This window comes from Myotis brandtii, unplaced genomic scaffold (assembly GCF_000412655.1).
Source record: "Myotis brandtii unplaced genomic scaffold, ASM41265v1 scaffold1, whole genome shotgun sequence".
Classification (NCBI taxonomy): Eukaryota; Metazoa; Chordata; class Mammalia; order Chiroptera; family Vespertilionidae; genus Myotis; species Myotis brandtii.
Window position 1 is genome coordinate 2,287,972 of NW_005353324.1, and position 24,018 is coordinate 2,311,989.

Sequence of the window (24,018 nt, forward strand, 5' to 3'; positions counted from 1 at the left end):
AGGAACCATGAAAAGAAAGACTATGAGAATCCCCACATATCATGGATAGGGCTTTACCATAATTAACAAAATTACAAAACTGAGAGTTTCAGCCAAATTAATCTGGACTACTGAAGAGCAATCAATCTCAAGTGCACACCTGCATCCTCTGAACCTAGCATCATTCTAGACTCCACAAGGAATGCATCGCTATCATGCAACCAGGTCCTTGTCCTCAAGGAGCCTGCAGTCTCATTGTACAGACAGACCTAAAAGCCATTGGACATGTGCTTTCAAACTGAATTTTAGTCTTAGTTAGAGGTGATTAGGGAAAGGCCTTGAGGCCCTGGCTGGTTTTTCTCAGTGGTTAGAGCATTGGCCTGCTGACCAGGAGGTCATGGGTTCGATTCCAGGTCAAGCAAGGGCAGGTACCTGGGTTGCAGGATCTCCATCCCAGTCCGGGCATGTGCCAGAGGCAGCTGATGAGTCTCCCTCACATTGATGTTTCTCTCCCTCTGTCCCCTCCTCCTTTCCTTCCACTCTAAAAATCAACAGAAAAAGTATCTTGGGGGTGAGAATTAACAAAACAACAACAATAAAAGAAAGGCCTTGAGGAGGTTACCCTGAGTTGAGTCTTAGGAGGGAGATGATAGGATTTGGTTTGGCAGATAGGGGAACAGCCTTTTCAAGAGCTCCCTTTCTGAACTAAAGTCTCCTCATCTATCAGATGAGCATAATATTAACAGACCAGCCAGGCCCTACCCAAGAAGACTAAAGCAGTTCTGTCCACTGCTCATTTAAAGCACGTGCCTCACATAATCTGCCTGTGTGAACTTGGCAGCCAAATCTGGCTCCGCTTTTCCTTATAATGACTTTTAAAGTCATTTCTCCAGGTGGGCATTTACCTGCTTTCATTCTTTTTCTAAAACAAAACAAACAACAACAAAACAAAACCCTTTAAGTCACTTCTAGCATCCTACATGTTCATCTGCCCGTGGCCTTTCTGAGTTAGCTTGAGTGGGAGGAAGGCACGCCCATACAACCCACCCAGCTCCCTACTCCTGGTAAATAGTGTCTGCACACAACTAAGAAAAGTAAGCTACTCTGAGAAACCCAAAGTTGCAACTTCCAAAGGCTAATGAGTGAAATTGATATTTTCATTTCCACTAGGGCCCGGAAAGGTAGAGATAATCACACAATATCCGGAAAATGACTGCTCCATATGATGGGACTTCAATTTCCATTTTAATGGAAACATGTTGATTTGAAAGAACTAAAAGCAGATTTCTGAATTATATGTCTTCTTTCCCCATTAACAACCTGGATGTGCATCTAAATTAATGGGCTCCATTTTATTCCTGTTTTTGCTCCTAGGCATTGATGGAGCTGTTGTATTACCTGACATCTAATCTTTCTAGTGCTTAAGTCTTCGCCTCATTGTTTTCCCCTCCTGAATGAGATGTTAAAATCTTGGCTATGTCTCAAAGAAACTTACAATTCAGGTTTTTATTTCTCCCCCAATGGAGCCTCTCAAATCCCTTATCTTCAGCTCAACAGGAAGGAGATTACTTTGTTGCCAGACTATTGAAAGATGATTTATTTGTTTATGTATGGGGGAAAGAAAGCTCTGGAATATTCGATTTCATAGACAATAGTTCCTACTTCTCTATGTGGGGAGCCAGTGTGGATGAAGTGGGTAGAATGATGTTGCTTTATACAGCTTCACTGAGCAGGGAGGGAGTACACTGACGCTCATGATTCAGGCAGAGCTAACTGGACCCATAGTTTTGCCTTGTAGTCATGGCAGGGAAACACAAATGCTGTTCTCATTTTAGTAGAAAAATTACAGATGCTGAAGTCAGACACCTAACTGCAGCCTAACAGGCCTATTTACACACCTGCCCTGCCCTAATTCCTCACTACCAATGTGACCTTGGGCAGTTAACTTAATTATTTTGTACCTCAGTTTCTTTATGGGTAAAATATGGATGATAATACCTGGGTGAGGGAGCAGTTTATAGGAAATCAAAGCCATGAAGAGTACAGCCCAATTTGTTGTGTCCTGTATTAATGGCTTAAACAAATGTTAATTTCATTTCCCCTTTCTTTAGAAGGCTAAATCAATTCTTTAATTGTTTAGTGCAGGCATGGGCAAACTATGGCCAATGGCCCAGATCTGTCCAGCCACCTGTTCTTATAAATAAAGTTTCATTGGGACATAGCCATGCACGTGCATTACATGTTGCTGTGACTGCTTTCCCTCTACAATGGCGGAGTTGAGTAGTTGCAATAAGACCATATGGCCCACACAGTCAAAAGTATGTACTGTGGCCTTTTAAGAAAAAGTTTGCCCACCCCCAGGTTAGCAGCAGGAGCTGGGTTTTAGAGAAAGAGATTCTAATCCCGGCTCCTGTGTTTAAGTGTGAGTTGAACAGGAAAGTACACTTTCTGAACTAAAGTCTCCTCATCTATCAGATGAGAATAATATTAGCCGCCTGGAAGGGCTGGGCTGAGCATCAAGCAATAGAAAATATATAAAGTGTCTTAGTACTGTGTCTGGTTCTTCCTACTCCCCCTTGTAATTGATAAATTGAAGGAAAGACAAAAATCATTATTGTGGAGCAAGTAGAAGGTTTGAAAGTGATCTGCTTCAGTCTGGGAGCTCTTCAAACATACTGAATTCCAGGCCTCCTCCCGGAAATTTTGATAGGTCTAGAGAGGAGCAATGGTGTATAACTTTTGTTGATGGTTCCTGAGAGCACTAATGACCAGCCTGGTGTGGGAAGCAGTGACCTAGTCCACGCCTAACACTTTACAGGTCAGGAAGCCGGTCAGTGAGTACAGAGCCATCGCAGCCTCCGAGGCTCCTGGTCCCAGGTCAGAGGCAGTCAGAGTGGCATGGAGAGCTCAGACCACCTGCCTTCTGCTCATCCCTCCCGCCAGAGCAAGGAGACATGCTGGATGAACTTTTGATGTCTGCAAGGCTTCATCCAGACCCTTAGCCATGAGTACCTTCTTAGTATTCTGAGGCCTGAGGACAGAGGATGCTGGGACTTCAGTTTTCTGAGCATCATTCCTACCTGCCCATAGCCACATGAGTACATGAAGAGGGAAGGCAGAGGGTCTAAGATAACCCCAAAGCTGTCATGCACCGAGCAGAGTTTACCAAGCCAGAGTGGACTCTTCAGGATGCAACACAGGCCATCCCACTCCTCACCTCAAGAACATGCAATGGCTTCCTGTTCCCATCTGAGTGAGGACACACCCCCAACCAGTAAGCTGTTCTAGGCTAGGCTACCTAGGGATTCAAAGTGCGTAGTAGCCATATGATCATTACTTAATCTCTCTGTGGCTCACTTTCGTCATATGTGAAATATGGATCACAAAGCATTTACCTCTTTGGGTTATTATAAAGACTAAATGAGTTCACATGTATAATAGCACCTGGCACAGAGTAAGCACCAATGGTGTTAACTCTTTTCATCATCTCAGCCATTCTCCCCTGGCTCCCTGTGTTCCAGTGCCCTGAAAGTGCCAATCTCTCTCCCACCACAGGCCTCTGGACATGCTGTTCCCTCTCCTTCCCTGGTATGACTCCACCCCTCCTCCCCCTGTCACTCTTCACCTACCAGATCCACCTCACCTTTAAGTCTCAGCTCAAATGTCACTTTCTCAGACACTCTTTCCCTGAGCCCCAAGACTGTTCTGATCCCCTTGTTATGTAATCTTATGGCCCTTCTTCAGAGCACTGACCACAGTTGTAATTGGATTACCATCCGTCACCCCTATAGTACCAGAGTTCCCTGAGATGAGGGGTCGTATTTATGATCTCTGCCTGTACATCCAGTCCCTGCCATAGTGCCTGGCTCTGATAGGCAGTCAGTAAGTATTAGGATGAAAGAGTGATTTCCAGGCTGCCATCCAGGGATGGGTCAGGACCACAAAAGTGGCCAAAGGAGACAAAGCTCAGGGGAGGCAGATTTCCCACCCTTTGACATGACTACAGCCCAGAAGTTTGTTTGCCACAGTGTACAGTTATGTGGTACAGTCCAAGCTTTCTTGGAACACAACCACAACTGGTTGGCACTCCCCACCTGCCTGAAATGTGCTTGTTCAAACACCCCTCAATTTTGAGTCAACAAAATGGAGCACTCCTTCATGGGCAAGAGACCATTCTAGTCCTATAGACTATTCTACTTGAGTAACAACCACCTTCCTTGGGAAGAAGGCAAAGGTTCGGGCTAGGTAGCTTCAGCCATGGGCAGGAAGCAAAGATCTCATGAGCTTGTTCAGTCATTGCTCTGCCAGAGGTAAAACTGTCTCAGGGCACACAGCACCTGGCACATAGGAGGTGGTTCAAACAAACAAATGCTGATGTTAGAATCTATTACGGGGTCATTCCCAACCCTGTCTTTCCATGGGACCTCTGAACTGGGATGGACTCTGCATACCCCTTACAAAGCATGGGTTTGGGAATCAGAGAGAACTGAGGGTTAGGGGTTCCATCTTTACTTTTTAACTTCGGTGAGACCCAGTTTTCTCACACACTATCAAGGGATTATGTGATGGTAAATGTGTTCATCTTTCCCAATACACCTCTCTGCTGGTGTTCAGAGTCAGAGCCATTTTACTTGAAGCTATGAAGTTGTCTTCGATGTACTTATGTCCTGAGCATCATTTGTGAAACCCATTATTGTGTACTCAATATTCTGCATCGTCTTAGCTCAAAGATCTCATCATGAACAAACATATGAAAGATCAAGGGGTGTGGGATATAAGAAGAACAAAGACATCCTAACATCTCAAGCTTTGGAGGCTCCTTTGAGCTAAAGTTCTCCACCAGCAGCTGGATCTCTAAGGAACATTTTCCCCTTATACCTAGAGGAGGAAGGGAATTGGAGGTAGCACCATATGTGACCACTCTACCTACATATCTAGGATTCTGTTTATAGAAACTCTATTTTATAAATACTAATATTAAATAACTTGTAGGAGTGGACTAAAATAAGCTGTTTCTCCTATTGGAAAATTTGGCCTTGCTATTAAGCTCTGTAAAGACATGGGACATGTTGTTTGACATCCTAAGGATTTCAGAGATATGAAAATGCTGGGAAAGCCAGTATTCACAGGGAGACCCAGTGTCCCCCACAACACCAAAGTGGTCCATGGGGATTGGTATCCAAGCTAAGCCTTGAGCTCACCCCCTTCCTAGGACAGGACAGCTGCCTTACCTCCTTCTAAGGGTGCAGTTGTACAACCACCACTTCTAATTACTTCCCTTGGATCCAAGAGCAGTTGGTGCTTTTCAATCCTGCAGTGCTCCAAATTACAAGCCTCTCATAGCAAAGCTGTATTTCTTCCCATGTCTGTGTGCAGCCTCTCTGGCTCTAGCCTGAGTTCATCACTCTCATAGGGCCTTACAAAAACAGCAATAAAGGAGCTCATAAATACCATCAGCCCTAGTTCTCCAGGCTCTAGCAGCTTGAGATCTGGATTCCAAAGTGCATGTATTGACCAAATGAGTTGCCACTGCACAATGAGGGAACCTGAAATCAATGAGTCCTTAATATCTGCCCTCCCTTTCTCCAATAATCTAATGCCACATTTTAGGTTCTGTTACTTACAATATCCACTTACAAGAGCTAAATTCTGTTGTCAGGATTCAGAGCAGATGAGAGTACCTGAGATCTGACTGCTATGTCTTAAACATGATTGTTTATTCTATTACATTCAATTCATTTCCAGAGGGAAGTTGGTCTACTCTAAGAATGCCAGAGACATGCAGATGCTAGACTTACCTGAAAGCCAGTGTTCTGTCTTTCTGCTCTCCCACATGTGACTTCTATTATCAGGCCACCTCATGGTCCAAAATGACTGCTGAGATTTCAGTCTTTGCATCCAAAGTCTAGGCAACAAAAAGTTCTAGGGAGAAGGGAAGGGAGAAAGGTGCACTCCCTCTTGGAACTCTTATACACCTTCCACTTACATCTCTTTGGTGAGAACTTGAATTAGGATTTTGTAAGTAAGGAAGAGGGGATGAACAGAGGTTGTGGTGGGCCACCACCTGGCTCTGCTCTAGAAAGTGGTTAGGTATCATATCCCAGAGGATGGTGCATTGGATATCTGAAATAAAAGGCACCATGCTCTGCACATAAGCATAACAAATGGACACAGACAGTAAGGGGGTGAGGGCATGTGTTGGGGGGTGGGAACAACTGGGGAGAAGTCAATGGGGGAAAAAGAAGACATATGTAATACTTCAAACAACAAAGAATGTAAATTAAAAAACAAAATACATACGGGGTAATTATATTTCACAGATATTTGCCAGGAAACATAAATTTAAATTTTGGTCAATATGTCAACTGAAACAATCATGTTTTGAAGTAAATATATCATAATTAGCACACAAAAGACAAAAAAGAAAGGGAAAGGCACCATGCTCAGAGAATAAGGTGAGTGGGATGGGCCACTGCTTTCCCAGAAGGAGAGTGGATGGTTGCTGACTTATTGAATGTACAGTGTGAACAATTGTAACTGGATGAGTCTTAACTGCAAAGGCATCATGATGCTACTAGAAATTGAACCATTACTATTTCGGGTGTTTTACTAGGATCCTCCATCCTCTTCCTAGGCCCCAACCCATCTCTAATCCTTTCAAAGGAGCCTGAGAGGGGTAGGGATAATGAAGGCGGAAAGGCTTGGGTAAGAAATAATTTTCTGCATATTACTTGAAATCAGAAAATATGTCTACATGTTGACCCCACCATGATAAAAAAAAAAAGAGCCATGTCAAATCTGTTGGACCCAACTATCCTGCTTCATTTCAAGTGGGGTTCCCATTCCATGACATAGCTGCAGTGAGATTCCAGGCGCCACTTGGAGTATAAACTATCCAGATCATTGAAGACAATAGCTCTGGAAGTGGCCCGTAGCCATCTTTGTCAGTTGGCCAGTCATCCACTGGCATCCACTCAGCGTACATAGTAAAAATAAATAAGTAAATAAAAGTAAAAAGAAAGAAGGAGAATGTTGGGAGGAGAGGCAGTGAAGCCAGCCGGGAGGCCATGAAACAGAAACAAAGGCATTGAAGCTGTTCAAACAGAGTCTTTAATCTGTTTGAGCACCTGTTGCCTAGGCACAGAAAAGGCCTTGGAAGGTCAGAGCCTTTCAACACATGGTGGGAGGAGGGCTCATGCCCCCACCTTGGTCACTGTAAAGCTGGGCATAATTATGATCTTTTCTGTTTGCAGTTATTATTATAAGTAAAATCCCATTTTAATGAATTCTGTTAGCTCTTCAAATTGCTTTTTGGTAATAGCGGTTGGAACTAATGAGTTTGTTGCTAGAAATCACTTCCCTGGTTTTCTAAATATGGACGTGGGTTGAAGTACAGATATCTCTCTATAGTGAGCATCCATTGACAAGGCTAGACCCAACTCACCTCCTCACCATTGCTTCTCTGTGACGCTGGCAGGGGTGGGCTGCCTAGTCCGGAGGATGGGGTCAATGCTGTGTGGACACAGAAGGACCTGCCCTCTTCCCCTTTCACCTAAAAATGTCTGATGGCCACAGCTAGTGAGAAGAGAGAAGAGCAGAGGACAGAGTCCTTGGGCATCAAGCTGTGTTGGTAGCAGAGGGTGACTTTAGTTTTTCCCCATCTGTATTAGCTCTTCTCCTATTTTCTGATATAGACAGTTGACACCTTTTCAATCTTATGTAAAGTCTTACACAAAATAAACTTCAAGATAGGGAGCACCCTTCCCCTCAACTAGAATTCTTCCCTTAGCTCTTCCAATATAGAATTTCTGGACCCACCACTGGCTGTAAGCACAACTTGGCCTTACACATGACCTTGATTGTTCATGCCACCTCTCCGGGCCTTTGTATCTTCATGTATCCAGTGAAAGGACTGGACTGACCAGCGTCTAATTCTCTTCCCCATCCTAAATAGTCTACGTCACCGCTGAGGTCCCTTGTACCATCTGCAAACAATGAACAGGAACACACTCACCCGATCCCTGGTCCAAGTTGCTTCTAGTATAGTGAGTTACCCTCGACCTAAAATTTCTCCTAAGGGACTATATAAATTGGTAGGTAGGACATACTTATCTGTCGAAGTCCCTGCCCAAGTCAGGTGTGGGCACCATAGGTTCCCTAGATAGTTGGCCAGCCATTCTGCTCTGCCAGCATTCACCCCAATTGTCTACGATCTTTCTAGAGCTCTGAATGTGGCATGCCTCTTTCTATAATTGAATGCCCCTACAATACCTCATATAACAATTACAAGTCGCTAATTTTTGTCTTATTTGATCTTCATAGTAATCTCATGAGATGGAAAAATTAAAGTGCTTGTTACGGCCCAGCTGATGTGGCTCAGTGGTTGGCCTACAAACCAGAATGTCACAGTTTGATTCCCAGTCAGAGCACATGCCTGGGTTATGGGCTCGATCCCCAGTAGGGGGGCACTCAGGAGGAAGTCGATCAATGATTCTCTCTCATCGTTGGTGTTTCTATCTCCCTCTTCCTTTCTCTCTAAAATCCTTAATAAATAAGTAAATAAATAACAAACAAACAAACTGTCTGTTATGAATTTGACCACCTCTGATGGGGTTATGGGGACTTTGAGAGGTGCTGGCTGAGAGGTCCTATAAGATGAGACAGGAATATTTTCAACAATAAATATTTTTTTAAATAATAATAAAATAAAAATTTAAAAAAGATGGGACAGGGATCAGGGAAGGAATAGACCTCACCAGAGCTGGGAGAAGTGGCCCAGCTCCACTTTCAGGAGTGAGACTCTCAGCAAAACTTGTACTCAGTCCACACAGAACATCTCCAGAAACTGCTCACCAGTGAGGAAACCAAGACTTGGAGAGAAGATGATTTGACAAAAGCTCACACCAGGTGGTGGCAGAAAAAGAAAAGACAAGAACTCAGTTCCTTCTGCCTCATTGTTGGAGGAGTTTTTGTTTTAGTTGTTGCACTACTAAAACACAAATTCGACGCCTCCTCTGCTGTGGGCTGTTATCAAAATGAAGACCGAGAGGGCCAAGCCCTCAGACCCACATCTCCCGAGGGAGCAACCACCACAGGCAGGAAGGAAGGCACAGAGGTCTCTGGAAGCTGGAAGAGGCTGGGCTGTGCCCTGTCAGATGGCATGTCTGGGCCCCTCTCCGTAAGGCCCATGTCCCGCCAGCACCTGCCCTCCACGTGTGCTTCCTTCTTGCTTGGGGAGGTGCTTTTCTCTGCCTGTGCATCCCAACCTGCACAGTGTATGTGCTTGGTCCTCTGACAATGCCCACTAGTTCCTGCTGTCACAACGGTTCTCTGGCAAGCCTCCAACAAACATTCTCAGAAATGAGATTTATAAAAAAAGGCAGTGAGACAGGATGCTAAATGGAGGGGGAATCATGGGAGAGGCAGGGGAGAACAAATCGGGCTCCTCCTTCACAGAAGCTGGTCTTGGGGTTCCCCTGCAGGGAGCCAATTCATTCCAGTCACCCTTAGAGGAGTTACAATGTGTAGTTGGTCAAATTTTAGCGCCCCTTTACTAGCCTGTGACACCATGTTTTAGCAATTATCATGCTTAAATGTCTCATGGGATTCACACATGGGGACTGTGGGGATGATAAATACTGCTCCACTTTATTTTTTCCCTTGAAATACTATTTAAGTTGTAAATTGAGAACTTCCGTCCTTGACAATAGCTATTAAGCTGACTCCACTGCGTCATTGGCCTTTTGCTATTTGAGTATCTTTGGGCGCCTGACCCTGGATCCAACCTGTCCCACTGACAGTTTAAGCTGCTATAAGCGTTTGGTGCCCTGGGTTCCTGGGTTTAAGCTGGGTGCTGAGCCTCTGAGAAGACACTATGGTGCCTCTGGGCATGAAGTGTCACAAAGATGTGAGAGGAGACTGGCCATGTGTCCTGTGCCCACTGCACCAGGCACTGTCTGCTCCCTTCTGGCTTTTATATCAGTTAGCCATCACCACCCAGCAATAGTCCTTCTTTGCAAAGAGAAGACTGAGACTCTCAGAAATCACTTCAAGAGAGATTAAGTAGCTGAAAAAGCAAAGAGTAAGAACAAGGGGAAGTGGGAAAGAGGTATGTTCTGTGCCGGAGCTCCATGGGAGGAGTTAAGCCATAACTCAGACAGGAGGGGCTCTAGTGCTGGGGAAGGCAGACTGACGCAGCCCTCCATCACAGCAGGACGGGCCACAGGGTGGTCTGTAAACACAAGCCTTGGGAGTGTTTACTTTCTGGAAAGTGTGTTTCCCTCTCTTGGACTCTTGCTCTGTTTGGCAGTCCTGGTCCCAGCATCCTTCATATGTCCCCTTGGAGGCTGACATTCTCTCTGGGCACCTTCACCAGCAGAAGCCACAAGACTCTGTCCTTCCTCACTCAACCCTCTATCCTTGTTTCCCCATCAACATGTGGAGGGAGCACCTGGCCAGTGTGCCTCAATGGTTGAGCATTGACCTATGAACCAGGAGGTCACGGTTCCATCCCCAGTGGGGGGTGTGCAGGAGGCAGCCAATCAATGATTCTCTCTCAACATTTATGTTTTTCTCTCTCCTTCTCTGAAATCAATAAAAATACATATATTTTTAAAAATTTAGGTACTCCAAAATGGTAATCCTACCCACTTCATACCAGTCTACTCTGATACACAATATAAATTGTTTGCTGAAAAATAGATCTATCAAATGATTCTTCACCCAAGGCAAAATATTCCTAAAAACAATTTAAGAATTTCGAAATTAAATTGTGCATACCACAGAGTTTTCATCATTTATCTTGCACAGTTCTCTTGATTTTATAAGAGGAAATTTCAATGTTTATGTTTGCCAGATTTATATTCAAAATTTGCAATTTTATAAAAGTTTCAGAACCTAAAATTTTGGGATATTCATTGAAAAATGTACAGTAATGATTTTCAAATAATTTTAAACAAGATGCATCTAAAACTTAGAGTACTCAATTCCAAAAAGTTCAACACTATTACTTAGGTCAATTTATAAGAATATTTGTCAAAGATTCAAACACTTGTAAAATCCTATTAAAATATACTTTTGTATTTATCATCAAATTTATCATTAAAAAATGTAGTTCAGTTATTCTACCTACAAAAATTTTTGTAAATTTCAACAACTATAGCTTCTAAAACAGACTGGCAAATTTATGTGTCACAACCTCTTCCAAGTACATTTCTATTTCATAAGTTTCTTAATTTAGTAAGGACATTATTTTTATCATATTGTATTCATATTAGTATCAAAACAAAACAATTTATCTTCACTATTGAAGTCTAAAATTAGTTTATGATAACATTCAAAACAATGTCAGTTGTTTCACCTTCCAAATACTTGAATCCATAAGTTGGAATAAGAAAGAATTGAACCATTATTGTAATGAGCTGATCTCCTATTTAAAAAAACTAATGACACTGAGGTAAAATTAGAATCATTTATCTATTTGCCAATTCTTCTGCTAACTGAGCCAATGTATTAATAGCTATCACTTGAACTTTTGTTTGTGCACAAGAAAAATTGGAACTGATAAAGAGAGAAGTTAATTTAGACCAGTCATTTAATCTAAATAAAAAGTCGTGTTTCACAGAATGGTGGGCAAGCACATCGTCTGCCCTTCATATACTAAATCAACGTCTTTGGGCCCAGTCTTAAAGTAACTACTAACTTTTTGGGGTAGGTGTTTCTGCTTCTTCAACAAATTTGTGTCTTCCGGTTTACATGTATTCAGTTTTAACACTTGGTCCCATACAAGGTAAATGTCTAAAATCCCTTTGTTTGGGTTATACATTCATCATTAACTTTCATGAAAAGTAGAAATCTATTTCTTAATTTTTTATTAAGCCTATAACTTTTGCCAACAAAAGATTTTTAACTCAGAAAGCACTATCAATCAATCAATTAATAAATAAAGTAAATACTATACAATAAAAGGCAAAGTCACTGTAGCAAGGATGCCCAAATTACTCTATACTCTGTAGAACAGGATTGCTCAACCTCCATCCTGCTCATGTTAGTAATCATTTTCCAGGCTTCCGCCAACATGCCACCCATGGTCTGGTGACATCTGGGGCATTACAAGGCTGTATGCAGACAGAGGACACCGCATGAATAACTGATAATCAGATGGCCGACATAGTCAACATCATCCAACAATGGTTGCACACTACCTGAGTCTGAATATAGTTCATTTTTTCAGTGACTGTCTGCCTTGTGTACTTGACTGGGAGATATTACCAGGGTCAGGGTGAGGGTGAAGCAAGTGAGGCACTCACATGAGGTACAAAATTTAAGAGGGAACAAAAAGAATTCAGCAATCAAGACAATAATATTTTAATACAAAAGTTAAAATAGCAAACTTAGTTCAAAATCTATGTTGAGAAAAATATCAACATTTTCAATAAAAACAAGATCCAACACTGCCCTTATACAGCCTTGATAATGAGTGGCCCACTCACATCACCCCAATCCCAGACCATAGATCCTCCTTTATGGGGTGAATGAAGGAGATCTGTGAGAGAAGAGAGACTGCTTTCTCTGAAACCTCCACTCACCCCACTCTTCTGTCTCAGGTACCCCTGCTTTAAGTTTTCTGCTTTGAACTTAAAAGTCAAGCATATGGTCATCTGAAGGGAAGACGGTGGCAGGTAATCGGGAAACCCAGGCCTGAAATGGGGGTTTCAGCCCTGCAAGAAAGAAATCTTGGACATTGCTCACACATACTTCAAAATTGGTCAGAAGAAAAACATTAATTAACTTAGTATCAAGGCCACACCGAGTGAAAAGAGGAAAAAGTCCCATCTCTGATAATGGCCAACTACACTTTCCTACCTAGCTGACCAGAGAGGGTTATTTAATTCTCCAGTGAGAGTGAGACAAAAAAGCACAGTGCTGACAATGCCCTAAATGTGAACTTCCTCGCATTATTAAGTTGCCACTAAAGCCATAAAATTCAATCAACTCAATTCTTTTTTCCCCCTTGTTAGTAATTAAAATCTCAAAGTTGCATTCCAAACTCTATTCTCTGCTTTCGACTGCCACTGGAGCAAATGTGGCCCCATCAGCACTTCCCCAGTCAAATTTCTATAAACCTGAGTCTCTCATGTGTCACTACACTTTGAGTTTTAGTTCCAAATGTCCAAAGTGGGAATGTCACCAAAGAGTGAAGTTTGACCGTGGCACCATCTGATGGTGCAGGCTATCTGTCCCATGCATATCAGGCTCAGGACTGGTGTCTCCAATGCAAGTATGAACACCCTTTACAAGAAGAAAGCAATGGCATGTGGTGTGCCAAGCTCTTAAGTGGCTGAAGTGAATGCTTGGCAAGAACCTTCAAGATGGGAAGGTTCCATCGCTCTATGGACTGGCTGTCATTTCTCCTCTCAGAAAAGTTGCATGCTCTGTCCTCCTGCTTCACCCTAGCTACTCCCACTCCCAGTCAAACACTGAAGGTTGGTATTTCTATTGGGAATCGCAGCCTCCCCTTGATCAACTGACTGATACTCCTGGTGTTTCTCCTTCCCGGTGGTAACCAGCGTTCATCCAAATCTGGCCCACCTCTGCTGGCGGAACCACTCAGGTTTAACACTTGGTTGGTTTTCCCACATCTAAGATTCATTTGATGGCAAATCTCTCATTTGAACTATTTTTAATCATTTCCAGATGGTGTTTAGAATGGCAGCGAGCTTTTCCTTAATAATGGTCACTGTAACAGAATCAGATGTATTTCTTTTTTTTAATTTTATTTTATTGCTTAAAGTATTACAAATAGTAGTACATATGTCTCCTTTTATTTTCCCATTGACCTTCCCCTGGCCAGATGTATTTCTTATAACACACCTCAGTTGACCAAAAAAGCAGACGATCATTGGGCCATTGATATAGTTTTCTGTTTTAAAGGCTGAGTCATCAGGGTTTGGGGTGCTTTTTAGGTATAATTAACATTCGGTATAAGTACAATGCGGTTTCATGAAGGCATACCACCCAAGTTAACCATGCCCCTACAAAATACAGAACGTTCTAATTTCTATCACCATGAGTTAGGTTTGCCTGTTCTAGAACTTCATGTGAGAGAAATCATGAATATACACTATGTTTTTGTCTGGCTTTTTCACTTAGCATAATGTTGGTTTGCTATTTGTCCTTGTTAAGTGTGTGTGTCAGTATGCATTCTTTTTACTGCTAGTGGTATGCCATTGAATGAATATATTGTATTTTTTATCCATTCGCCTGTTGGTGGACATTTGGATTGTTTCCAGATCTTGGAAATGATAAATAAATCAGCTATGAGCGTTCCTGACAGGAGACTGTGTATCTGAACCATCTTTAAACCACACAGGCTCTTCTTCAACATGTGTGCGGCGGGGCAGACTGGACAACAGTCAGCTGCATCCCTCCTTCAGTTCCTTCTGAATTGTTACAGGCTCTTGGTTCCATCTGTCTTTGCACCCATTTCTTATGATCTGACTGACTGCTCCCTTGCCTGTCAGCTGGCACTTTTTTAAATGAGTCCACATGCAATGCAGAAACCAACAACTCATGCCTTGTAGAGTTGTGGATAACATGGCAGCAAGGGCTTGAGGGGCTCTGCCATTACCAAGAATGCCTTGGTAGTGTGTGGATGCGGGGTCATCTCTGTGGGCTACTCCAGGGCCTCTCCGGTTATAGTTTTGTGAGCTTGAGCTTGGTTGAATAGACAAAGTTGCTGCTCAAGTGATCTGGCCAAATAAAGTGCCTAGATTTTGGAGATTAAAGAAATGTCCTGGCAGAAAACCCCAACTGATGGAATGTTATTGATCTCAGGGAGAAAGGCTGTGTGGTCCCTGAGATGGAAGAAACTGGGAGGGGGAAGGACAGAGTAGCCTCTTGTTACTAGGAAGAGCCAGAGGGTGACACCAGAAAGACTGAATTCTGCACAGTTCCCAACATATTGGCCAATGCAGAATTTAATCAACTGATATGGATTGAGAATTGATGCAAGGATTTAATGTTAAGACATGGGAAATTCTGACGACTCGGGTCCAGTAAGGTCACTCCTGAAGGATGATCCTGGATGGATGTCTGTATAACAGAAAACACAGAGCAGTAATTATTCTCGCACACATTCAGACTGGAAGGAATAAAATTATAGTGTGTGTGTGTGTGTGTGTGTGTGTGTGTGTGTGTGTGTGTTTCTCCTGCTGCATTTATTTTTATTCCAAAGCCATTTACAGAACCCCTGCTATGTGCCAAGAAATTTGTATATTTATTTATTCAATTAAGCTTTTATTGCGTATTTACTACATTTACTAGGCTCAGGGAGGCCAAGGATACTGACAGGAATAAGTCACAGCAACTGCAAACCTCAAGGTATCTGTGGAGGATGAAGAAAGAAGAGGCAGATATGATATGTAAATAAAGTGAAGTGTGGTTGGCACAAGGTTAGAGACCTTCACAGCAGTAAAGGCAGGGCACCTAACCCAGCCACAAGGACTTGATGACTGGGCCAAGCCAAGACAATAAGTAGGAGCCAGCCAGAAGGAGATGGGAGGAAAAGCATCCTGGGCTCAGAGACCACTGTACAGGTACTCAGACAAGAGGCAAGATTCTGGGTTATGACTGGTGGCTGAGCACCTTACTGACTACTTCTGGGCTGTGAGATTCACACCCCCGCCCCCTGCCCCAGAGAGCTTCAGTTTGAGTCCTCCATGTGTTAGACTATGGACCAGCAAACTATGACCCAGGGGTCCAAGTCCAGCCCACCACCTGTTTTTGAAAATAAAATTTTATTGGCACACAATCATCCCCAATAGTTGTCTTGTCTACGGCTGCTTTAGCACAACAAAGGCAGAGTTGAGTAGCTACGACAGAAGCCGTATGGGCCACACAGCTTAAAATATTCACTATCTGGCTCTTTACAAAAAAAAAAAAATTGCCAACCCTTAAGCTAGACTATAGCAGTCAGGCTCTCAGCTGTCACCACTCCTGGTCATTTAAACCCAGGAAGATACAGTCCTTTAAAGGGAACGTGTACCAACCCAGGAAGAAGTGAGTGGGGGTAAAGGAGGTGGGGACTGGAGTGGTGGGGAACGGCTGTGGGAAAAGGGCATGGTAGGACAGATCTCCAGGTAGAGGAAACACGTTCTCTCTCCGGAAGATGTAGGAATAGTATAGGAGGAAGCTGTGAGGACATTGTGCTTGTCAGAAGACTGGATTATTTTCCCCCATAAAGTTGTTTCACTCTGCCTTAAAAAAAAACAAAAACCTGCAGTCTTATATTTTGCCAGATTTAGGGGACTACATGGAGAGTTCTTTTTATAAAGTATAGTCATGTAAGAGGAAGACAGCACATCAAGTTTTTCAGCTGGGAGACCAGATACAATTCAAAACAGAGCCGATGGCCCTCCGTGGGACTTGGAACCAGCTGAAGTGGAGAACAGAATCCACGTCCCACACAGCCTCCGGACCCCTGGCAGCCTGGTGATGAATGCGTAAAGTAGGACGACGTTTCATTGACTGTCTTCCAGTCCCATGAGCACAATGCAGTCGATAAATATTTATTAAATGCATTTTCCTAGAGCTTCACAGCACTGGCTCAGTGATAACTTATAATCTAATACTCGAGAATGGCTCGGTGTGGTTACAAACAAATACATGAATGTGTAAAGGAATCCAAGCTAGAAATGGGCAGTAGGAAAGAAAACAAAAAGTACGCTTCCATCTGTGGACAAAGTAACCAAACAGTTCTAGCTTTGGGGTAAATAAGAATGAAGCACGTCACACAAACCCTAGAAGTAAAGATTGCAAGAGAGAGAAAAAAGAAAGGGGGAAAAATAAAGAAAGGAGGGAGCTTTATAAATGGCTGTGTTTCTGAACAATAAAAATATATACATTTTTAAAAGCCAATCTTTTTTATTCTCTCTGGCTTTATGTGGGTAATACTTTCATGTGTCACTGAAATGGCTCCTACACTCAAGTACCGGCAGAGAGTTAACTGAAATGGGCTCTCAAATTGCCGTTTTTGCAATAGAGATGAAACATGGCTCGCTGCCACCCATTCGGAGCTACAGTACCAATATACTGATGCAATCCTCCCTAAGCCCCAGTCACATTAGATTCTGAATGGTGTATTGCCAGCTTGGGCAAGGGGAGGGGTGTTAGGGTTTGCTTATTTAAGACTGAGCACTTATCCTGAGTTAAAAGCAGATTAAAATATTTGAGATAATATTAAAAGGGGGCAATGTAATTAGCACGTTCTCCCCTAGGCATCCTCTTTAATTCCCTGAGAAGCCTGAGAATGCACAGCCGCCGTGAGAGCAGGAGCTTGGGCGGTGCTGAAAAGGGAAGGCATCTTCATGGGCATGTGTCCGGCTCTGTAGGGGAAGAAAGATCTTGCCTCTGGGAAATGACCCAATAAGCAAGCCTACAAGTTTAATGCAAATACTCAGAGGTTCTGGCCATGACCATCCGGTTCCAGCCCTTTGCTGAATTGGAAAGAAGACAGGACAGTGTTTGCACAGGTTCACCTTTCTTGGCTCTGACTTTGAGGTTCCCCATCCACTACAACCCCACACTGGAGAGGAAATCAATGCTCTATTGCTATCACATGGCAAGAAAGAGGCAGATTCAGGATGGAAATTAAGACTTGTCGGCATTCTTTTCAGGAGACCATCCCAGGAATGGGGGGTCCTCAAACCTACCATATACAGGACCTCCCTTGGGAGTAGCTGTGGCCCCTCGGAGAAACCTAAAGAAGACAGACAATGCTTGAGTCACAACATCCTGAGGGTTGTTTTTGCCCTTTTGATGTTCTGTAGGTGGCACTTGGGTCACAGGCTCTAAAGCCACCAGCTCAACCAGGGAAACTTGCCCAGAAATTTACAAATTACTCCTCACCCCCAATACAATATATTTTTCAAGTCTCTTTCTAATTTTACTCTATCTTGACTTCAAGATCATCTACCCTCTTTCCAAAAGAGACAGAAGGAAAAGATTCTGGAGTTCCCTTCCTGGAGGTTATCAGCACTCCTGAAAATCTCTGTAGAAGCTGCCCTGAGGCATCCTAATGCATTGAACACCTTCTGTGGCATTGCTCTTACTAATAGAGATCAGAGAAGGAAAGTGTAGGTCTCTGGCAAGAAAATGTGGGAAAGGTATTCTAAAGTTTAGGATGCTAAAAGGAAGCTCAGGACTGCCTTCGTAAAAACTGAGCCATCAAGGTTCCTGGACTGGAAGTGAGATCTAATCACAACACAGAGAAGGGAGGGAGCCTCTGAAGGCTCCCTGCCCTCCAAGCCAGATACTCAGGCAGGCTCACCCCAAATCCAGCTACGCATGCCTCTGTCCTCGCCTCCAATAGTCCACCTGCCAGTCCAAGGCTTGATTACCTCTGCAGCTTCCCTAAGGTTCAAGGTATTTACCACATTACCACTGGAGGTTGAACATCCTACTGTCACGTTGCAGCTGATTATTTATGTGCCTTTTCTCCCTGGAGAAATTAGAAGCTCAGAGCCCAGAAGGAAACGCTGTGTTCTGCATGCCGCAGGTGCCCAGTGTGAATGCGTGGCGTGCATACTGATTGAAATTGCTTTACTTGTAACCCAGTTCTGGCCTCGAGATCCTAGAAGTCCAAAGAGTGTAGAGAAAGAATTCTGTGGAATTATGTGGAGGCAGCTGACACCTGTGCCGCTGTCTACTCATTTTTTAAGTCTCCATTGACCATTCTTGTCCCTGGAAGCCAGAAACACCTGCGTGTCTGAGAATCAAATGCACCATTCTGAGGATTTACCAGATAATATTTAAACGCCAAAGGCAGTATAAGACCTCATTCCTACTCTGAACAAAATGCATGCATATTTTAAGGAATGGATCCATACACTTTGCAAGAAAAACACACAAAAGAATATGCCTTTTTTAAATGGAGGAGGCAGCATTGATGTGATGATAACTGATATGAAATGCTGATTAAAATGTTTCTTATTCCTAAAAGGTGCACTGTCCCTCAGAGGCTGCACGCAAATGCAAATGCGTGCACACATTGAGTGCCAGGTCCCAGGTGTGAGAGATGGAGGAAGGGCCCCAGGCCCTGAGGCATCATTCACTTTGCTTCCCCTTCCTCTTCCTGCAAGAAGCTTTCATGGACCCTGTCCTTTCACAGGCTCTAGTGTGTCCGTCTCAGCAGGTGGAGACTTTCTCCCTTCTCATGAAGCAAAGGGTTGTTATCACACACTGTCTTCTAGATGTACAAAGAATTGATGAGGATATCTCCAGGATTGTATGGGCTGATGGAGGATTGCTAGCCTTTTAAATTGCCACTCGAGGACTTTAAAAACTACCTTTTCTGTCACCATTATTCCTTTTTCCAAAAAGGAAAAAGATAGTCTTTATATTGAATACATTTATGACCTTGGTTGTTGTTTTCTTCTGATTCGCTGTAAGCCACTGACCTATACTTGGACATCGTGTCCCTAGCTTCAGCGTTTTTATGATGAAAACGTCTCTCCTGGAATGTTGCTTGGTGGGATCTGAAATAGAAACTCTGCCTTATTTTTCTTGTGGATTTAGTATTTTATGTCATAAGAATCATAATGCTTATGGATAGACTATGAAAGAGGTATTAGAAAATACTTGTAACAGGTGGTGATTGGGGGTGAGAGGAGTGAGTGGAGATGGAAGAGGGGATGGGGAGATAAATGGTGTTGAAAAAATATTTAATTTAATTTAAAAAAGAAAATAATTATAAAACTCACCAGGAGTCAAGGGTTTTCGGGAAGTTTTCCTTGGGAGGAACAATACATAATCTAATGTAGATTTTGGTGACTAAGTCGGAACTTTGTCCTTTCTTCTCTGTTCCAGGTACATGGCCATCATCCATCCCCTCAAGCCCCGGCTGACGGGAACAGCCACCAAGGTGGTCATCTTTGTCATCTGGGTCCTGGCTCTCCTGTTGGCCTTCCCCCAGGGCTACTTTGCAACCACGATGACCATGCCCAACAGAGTGGTGTGCATGATCCAGTGGCCAGAATATGCCAACAAGGTTTATGAGAAAGTGTGAGTAGAGATGACTCCCTGGTGTCTCTTCACCCTTTCTTGTTCCTTCTTTTTTTCCACATTCTTTTATCGGTTAGGATTTAATGTGTATCTGTAAGCACTCTTCAATACCACTCTGATATTGGGTCTATGTGTCCATCGGTATCAGGGGACTGTTATGTCCCAAATATTATTCTGGACTTTGAAAGAAAATTAAAATAAAAGACCTGAATACTGTTCTGGCAGACCCTTTGGGTGCCCTTCATATTCTTCCTGCCTTTTATCAGTGACTCTGCCCTGCAATGCCTGCATTTCTTTGCCTCGGAACTTCTCCCGTGGTCAGCAAACTGCGGCTCGTGAGCCACATGCAGCTCTTTGGCTCCTTGAGTGTGGCTCTTCCTAAGCCTTAGGAGTACCCTAATTAAGTTAATAACAATGTACCTACCTATATAGTTTAAGTTTAAAAAATTTGGCTCTCAAAAGAAATTTTAATCGTTGTACTGTTGATATTTGGCTCTGTTGACTAATGAGTTTGCCGACCACTGTAAGCCACAGAATGCCATCTGCCCTCTTGCACAGTGTGAGGCTAACAGTGGGATTTCATCGACCCAGCAGCTGGGGGGCAAGGAGGATCAATGCTCAGCCCAGAAGGGACATTGAAAATTATTCTTTCAAACAAAACTACAAGCCTGAGCAGGGTCTTGGTGGGAGAAAGAACATAGCTTTCCAAGCTGTACAGGACCCAGGAGCACGATCAATCCAGAAGGTTCCCTCAAACGTGGGGGAAACCCTCTGAATTAAAGTTTATTATATGAGCTGCTTCAAAAACTGCCATCTACTTTATGGAATACAGTTTGTTTTTGTTTTTTTAATCTTTATTGTTAAAGTGTTACATATGCTCCCCTTTATCCCCCATTGACCCCTTCTAGCGCGCCCCCACCCCCCACCCCAGGCCTTCACCACGCTATTACCTGTGTCCATGGCTTATGCATATATGCATACAAGTTCTCTGGTTAATCTCCTCTCACCCATCCTCTCTCCCATGCCTTCCCTCTGAGGTTCGACAGTCTGTTCGATGCTTCTATGTCACAGCTCAGCTCTTAGTCATCACAATCTTTTCAAAGTCGGATCACCTTTCTACAAGTTTGGTTTCAAATACGCACAGTTCTTTTAGCTTCCAACAAATTCACAGTTGAACTTGGAAATAAAAGTTTACTTTCCCACGAATCTCTGGGGGGCTTGTCCAAGAAATCAGTGTTTTGCTTTTGAACATTTTGCTGTGGTATGCTTGTTAATGAGTAGAAAGCCCCCTTGAGACCCAACTCAGCATGCTGGGCTGTCCTTTTCCTTGCTCGGAGAGTGTAGGGTCGCTGCTGCTGCTGCTGCTGCTGCATGTGTGGGTAGGTTTGCTATCATTGTTTATTTCATGATTTTTATCCTAAAACATAAGTCCGGATTAGGACATGTGATTTTACCTTTTCGAGATGAATACAATGTTTATGAATGCAGCAGTACATTGAAAGAATCCATATTTGCTATTCACATATGGGTTGTGATGCAAACATAAGTCAAGGACATAAGAAGCTTCAGGTAAACCTACTTTCTGTATGTCAGTACCCTTCATAATCATTATGTTATAATTTTAAGGAATTTAAATTTTTCCAGCTCGAAACTAAGTACTTGGTTATATTCTCTTCTGTTAGAAATGCTTGCCGTCCCCACAGTACAGGTCAACCCTGAATTTTGAACCAGAAGGAAACTTTGTTTTGAGGCAGGATAATAATGAGTATAAGTAGTTAGATGGGGGATCAACTTTCAGCCATTTCAGTCTCTAGTTGAGTCATGGTGGTTATTTAAGCCTCTAAGCCTAACAGAGGTAGAGAGAGGCAAATAAGATACATGCTTTGCCCAGCACCAGGCACCTGGTAAGAGTCTGGTGAATGTTAATTATTGTTCTTGGCATTATACATTGACCTGGGTGCATGGGAAGAGGACTGGCAGCAGACAGGGTGGTAGGCAGATGCTTAGGCCCAAATCATCCAATTAATAATTTGGGCCAGCTAATTATATAAAGAGGTATTTTCTAAAAAATTGTAAGTTGCTGCATTTGCCCTCTCTGGCTGCGTGGTGAACCTCCAACCCTGATTATTCATCATTTAGACTCTTTATTAATACATGGATTAAATTAAGCAGTATTAAAAGAAGGCAATCCAATAAAAGAACAGGCAAAAGTTTTGAACATCTGTTTCACAAAAGGAAATATCCAAATGACCAATTAACATATGGGGAGGCATACAACTTCATTCGTCACTGGTGAAATCAAATTAAAACCATGAGGTCTTACTGCACACCTACTAGACTAGCAAATGTTAAAAAGCCTGACTGAACTAAGCATTTAGAACTTTTGGTGATGATGAGGGATAGTGACAACTTTGTAGGCTGCTAAGAGAAGTGTATATTGATAAAACCACATTAGAAAACGTTTTGTAGTATCTAGGGGGGGAAAAGAAGCTATTTATACCCTAGGACCTCCCAATTTCACTCAGGGATAATGACCTTAGGAAAATCTCATGGGTGTATGCACCCAAATACACCTAGTTTATTGTTCATTTTATCAGCATTGTTCTTGATGCCCCAGCCTGGAAATAGTCCAAATATCCATCATCAGTAGGGTAGATTAAAAAAATTGTGGCACAAGCATGTAACGGAATACTATATAGTTAATAGAATCAATAAAATATAACTCCAGGCAACGTGGATGGCTCTTATAGACAACGTTTTAAGACAGGCAAAATGAAAGCATATCTGTAAGAGTGCATAAGTAGGTTGTAAAACTATAAATGCAAGCAAAGAAGTCATCGCCATGAAAGTGAGGACAGTGATTTTTCTCTCGGGGGAGGGATAGGGTGTGATCAAGAAGAAACACTGAGAAGTTCTTCCGAAGGGATGGCATTATATTTGTCGCCATGAAAGTGAGGACAGTGATTTTCTCTTGGGGGAGGGATAGGGTGTGATCAAGAAGGGACACTGAGAAGTTCTTCCGAAGGGATGGCATTATATTTCTGGAGCTCAGTGGTGGTAGCATGAGTGTTTGCTTAAAGGTTACTTATTATACCAGGTAATTTGATGTATGCCTTTTTTTCTGAAATGTATGTTTCATGATTTTTACACTTACAATTAAATGCTATTTAAAGAATTTTGCTTTTACAAGCTCTCAGGAAGCTGCTGTCATTGGGATAACCCCAACAGTTTCTCCGTAAGAAATTATCTTCTGTGGGCTTTGCCTGGAATGACATTATTCATAAGTACTTACCTCTGATATGACAGTGTGGACGGGCCCAGCCATTCTCATGTTTATTTGACCTCTGCATTTTGCCTTGCTGACTCCTATGCTCCAGCCCACCTGGAATTTTCCCAACTGTCCTAAGGGGGTACAGACAAATGCTTTCCCCTGGAGGGATGTGACAAGTGTTAACCAGAGAATAAGGCCCAGATAGTCTCCGCAGCCCTCACCCCTTGCTTCTGTATTCATAAGCATGTACCTCTGGGCTACAAAATGCTACAGATAAACGTGGATTGTATTTTTGCAAAATCATTTAAAACGTTATATTATACTTAAAACTATGCATTATGGAGTGCAGTGAAAATTTCTATAATTTCTTTAGTCACCCATATTCCCATTATTTATGAAAGGCACTAACATTTTTTAAAATTTATTTTATTGATTTTTTACAGAGAGGAAGGGAGAGGGATAGAGAGTTAGAAACATTGATGAGAGAGAAACATTGATCAGCTGCCTCCTGCACACCCCCTACTGGGGATGTGCCCGCAACCAAGGTACATGCCCTTGACCGGAATCGAACCTGGGACCTTTCAGTCCGCAGGCTGACACTCTATCCACTGAGCCAAACCAGTTAGGGCAAGGCTCTAACATTTTCATGAATATCTTTCCAGTATTTTATTCCATCTCCATGGAAATATTATTCTTAGTTTCTTTTG

At 42.8% G+C, this 24,018-nt stretch overlaps 1 protein-coding gene across 1 annotated transcript in view; it reads left to right on the top strand.

The window, feature by feature from the left end:
• TACR1 (tachykinin receptor 1) overlaps positions 1–24,018 on the top strand; it is a 128,483-nt gene that overhangs the window by 48,589 nt on the left and 55,876 nt on the right. The window contains exon 2 of the mRNA XM_005853118.2: positions 19,846–20,040. Within this exon, the coding sequence (XP_005853180.1) occupies positions 19,846–20,040 (195 nt within the window). The remainder of the gene's footprint in view (positions 1–19,845; positions 20,041–24,018) is intronic.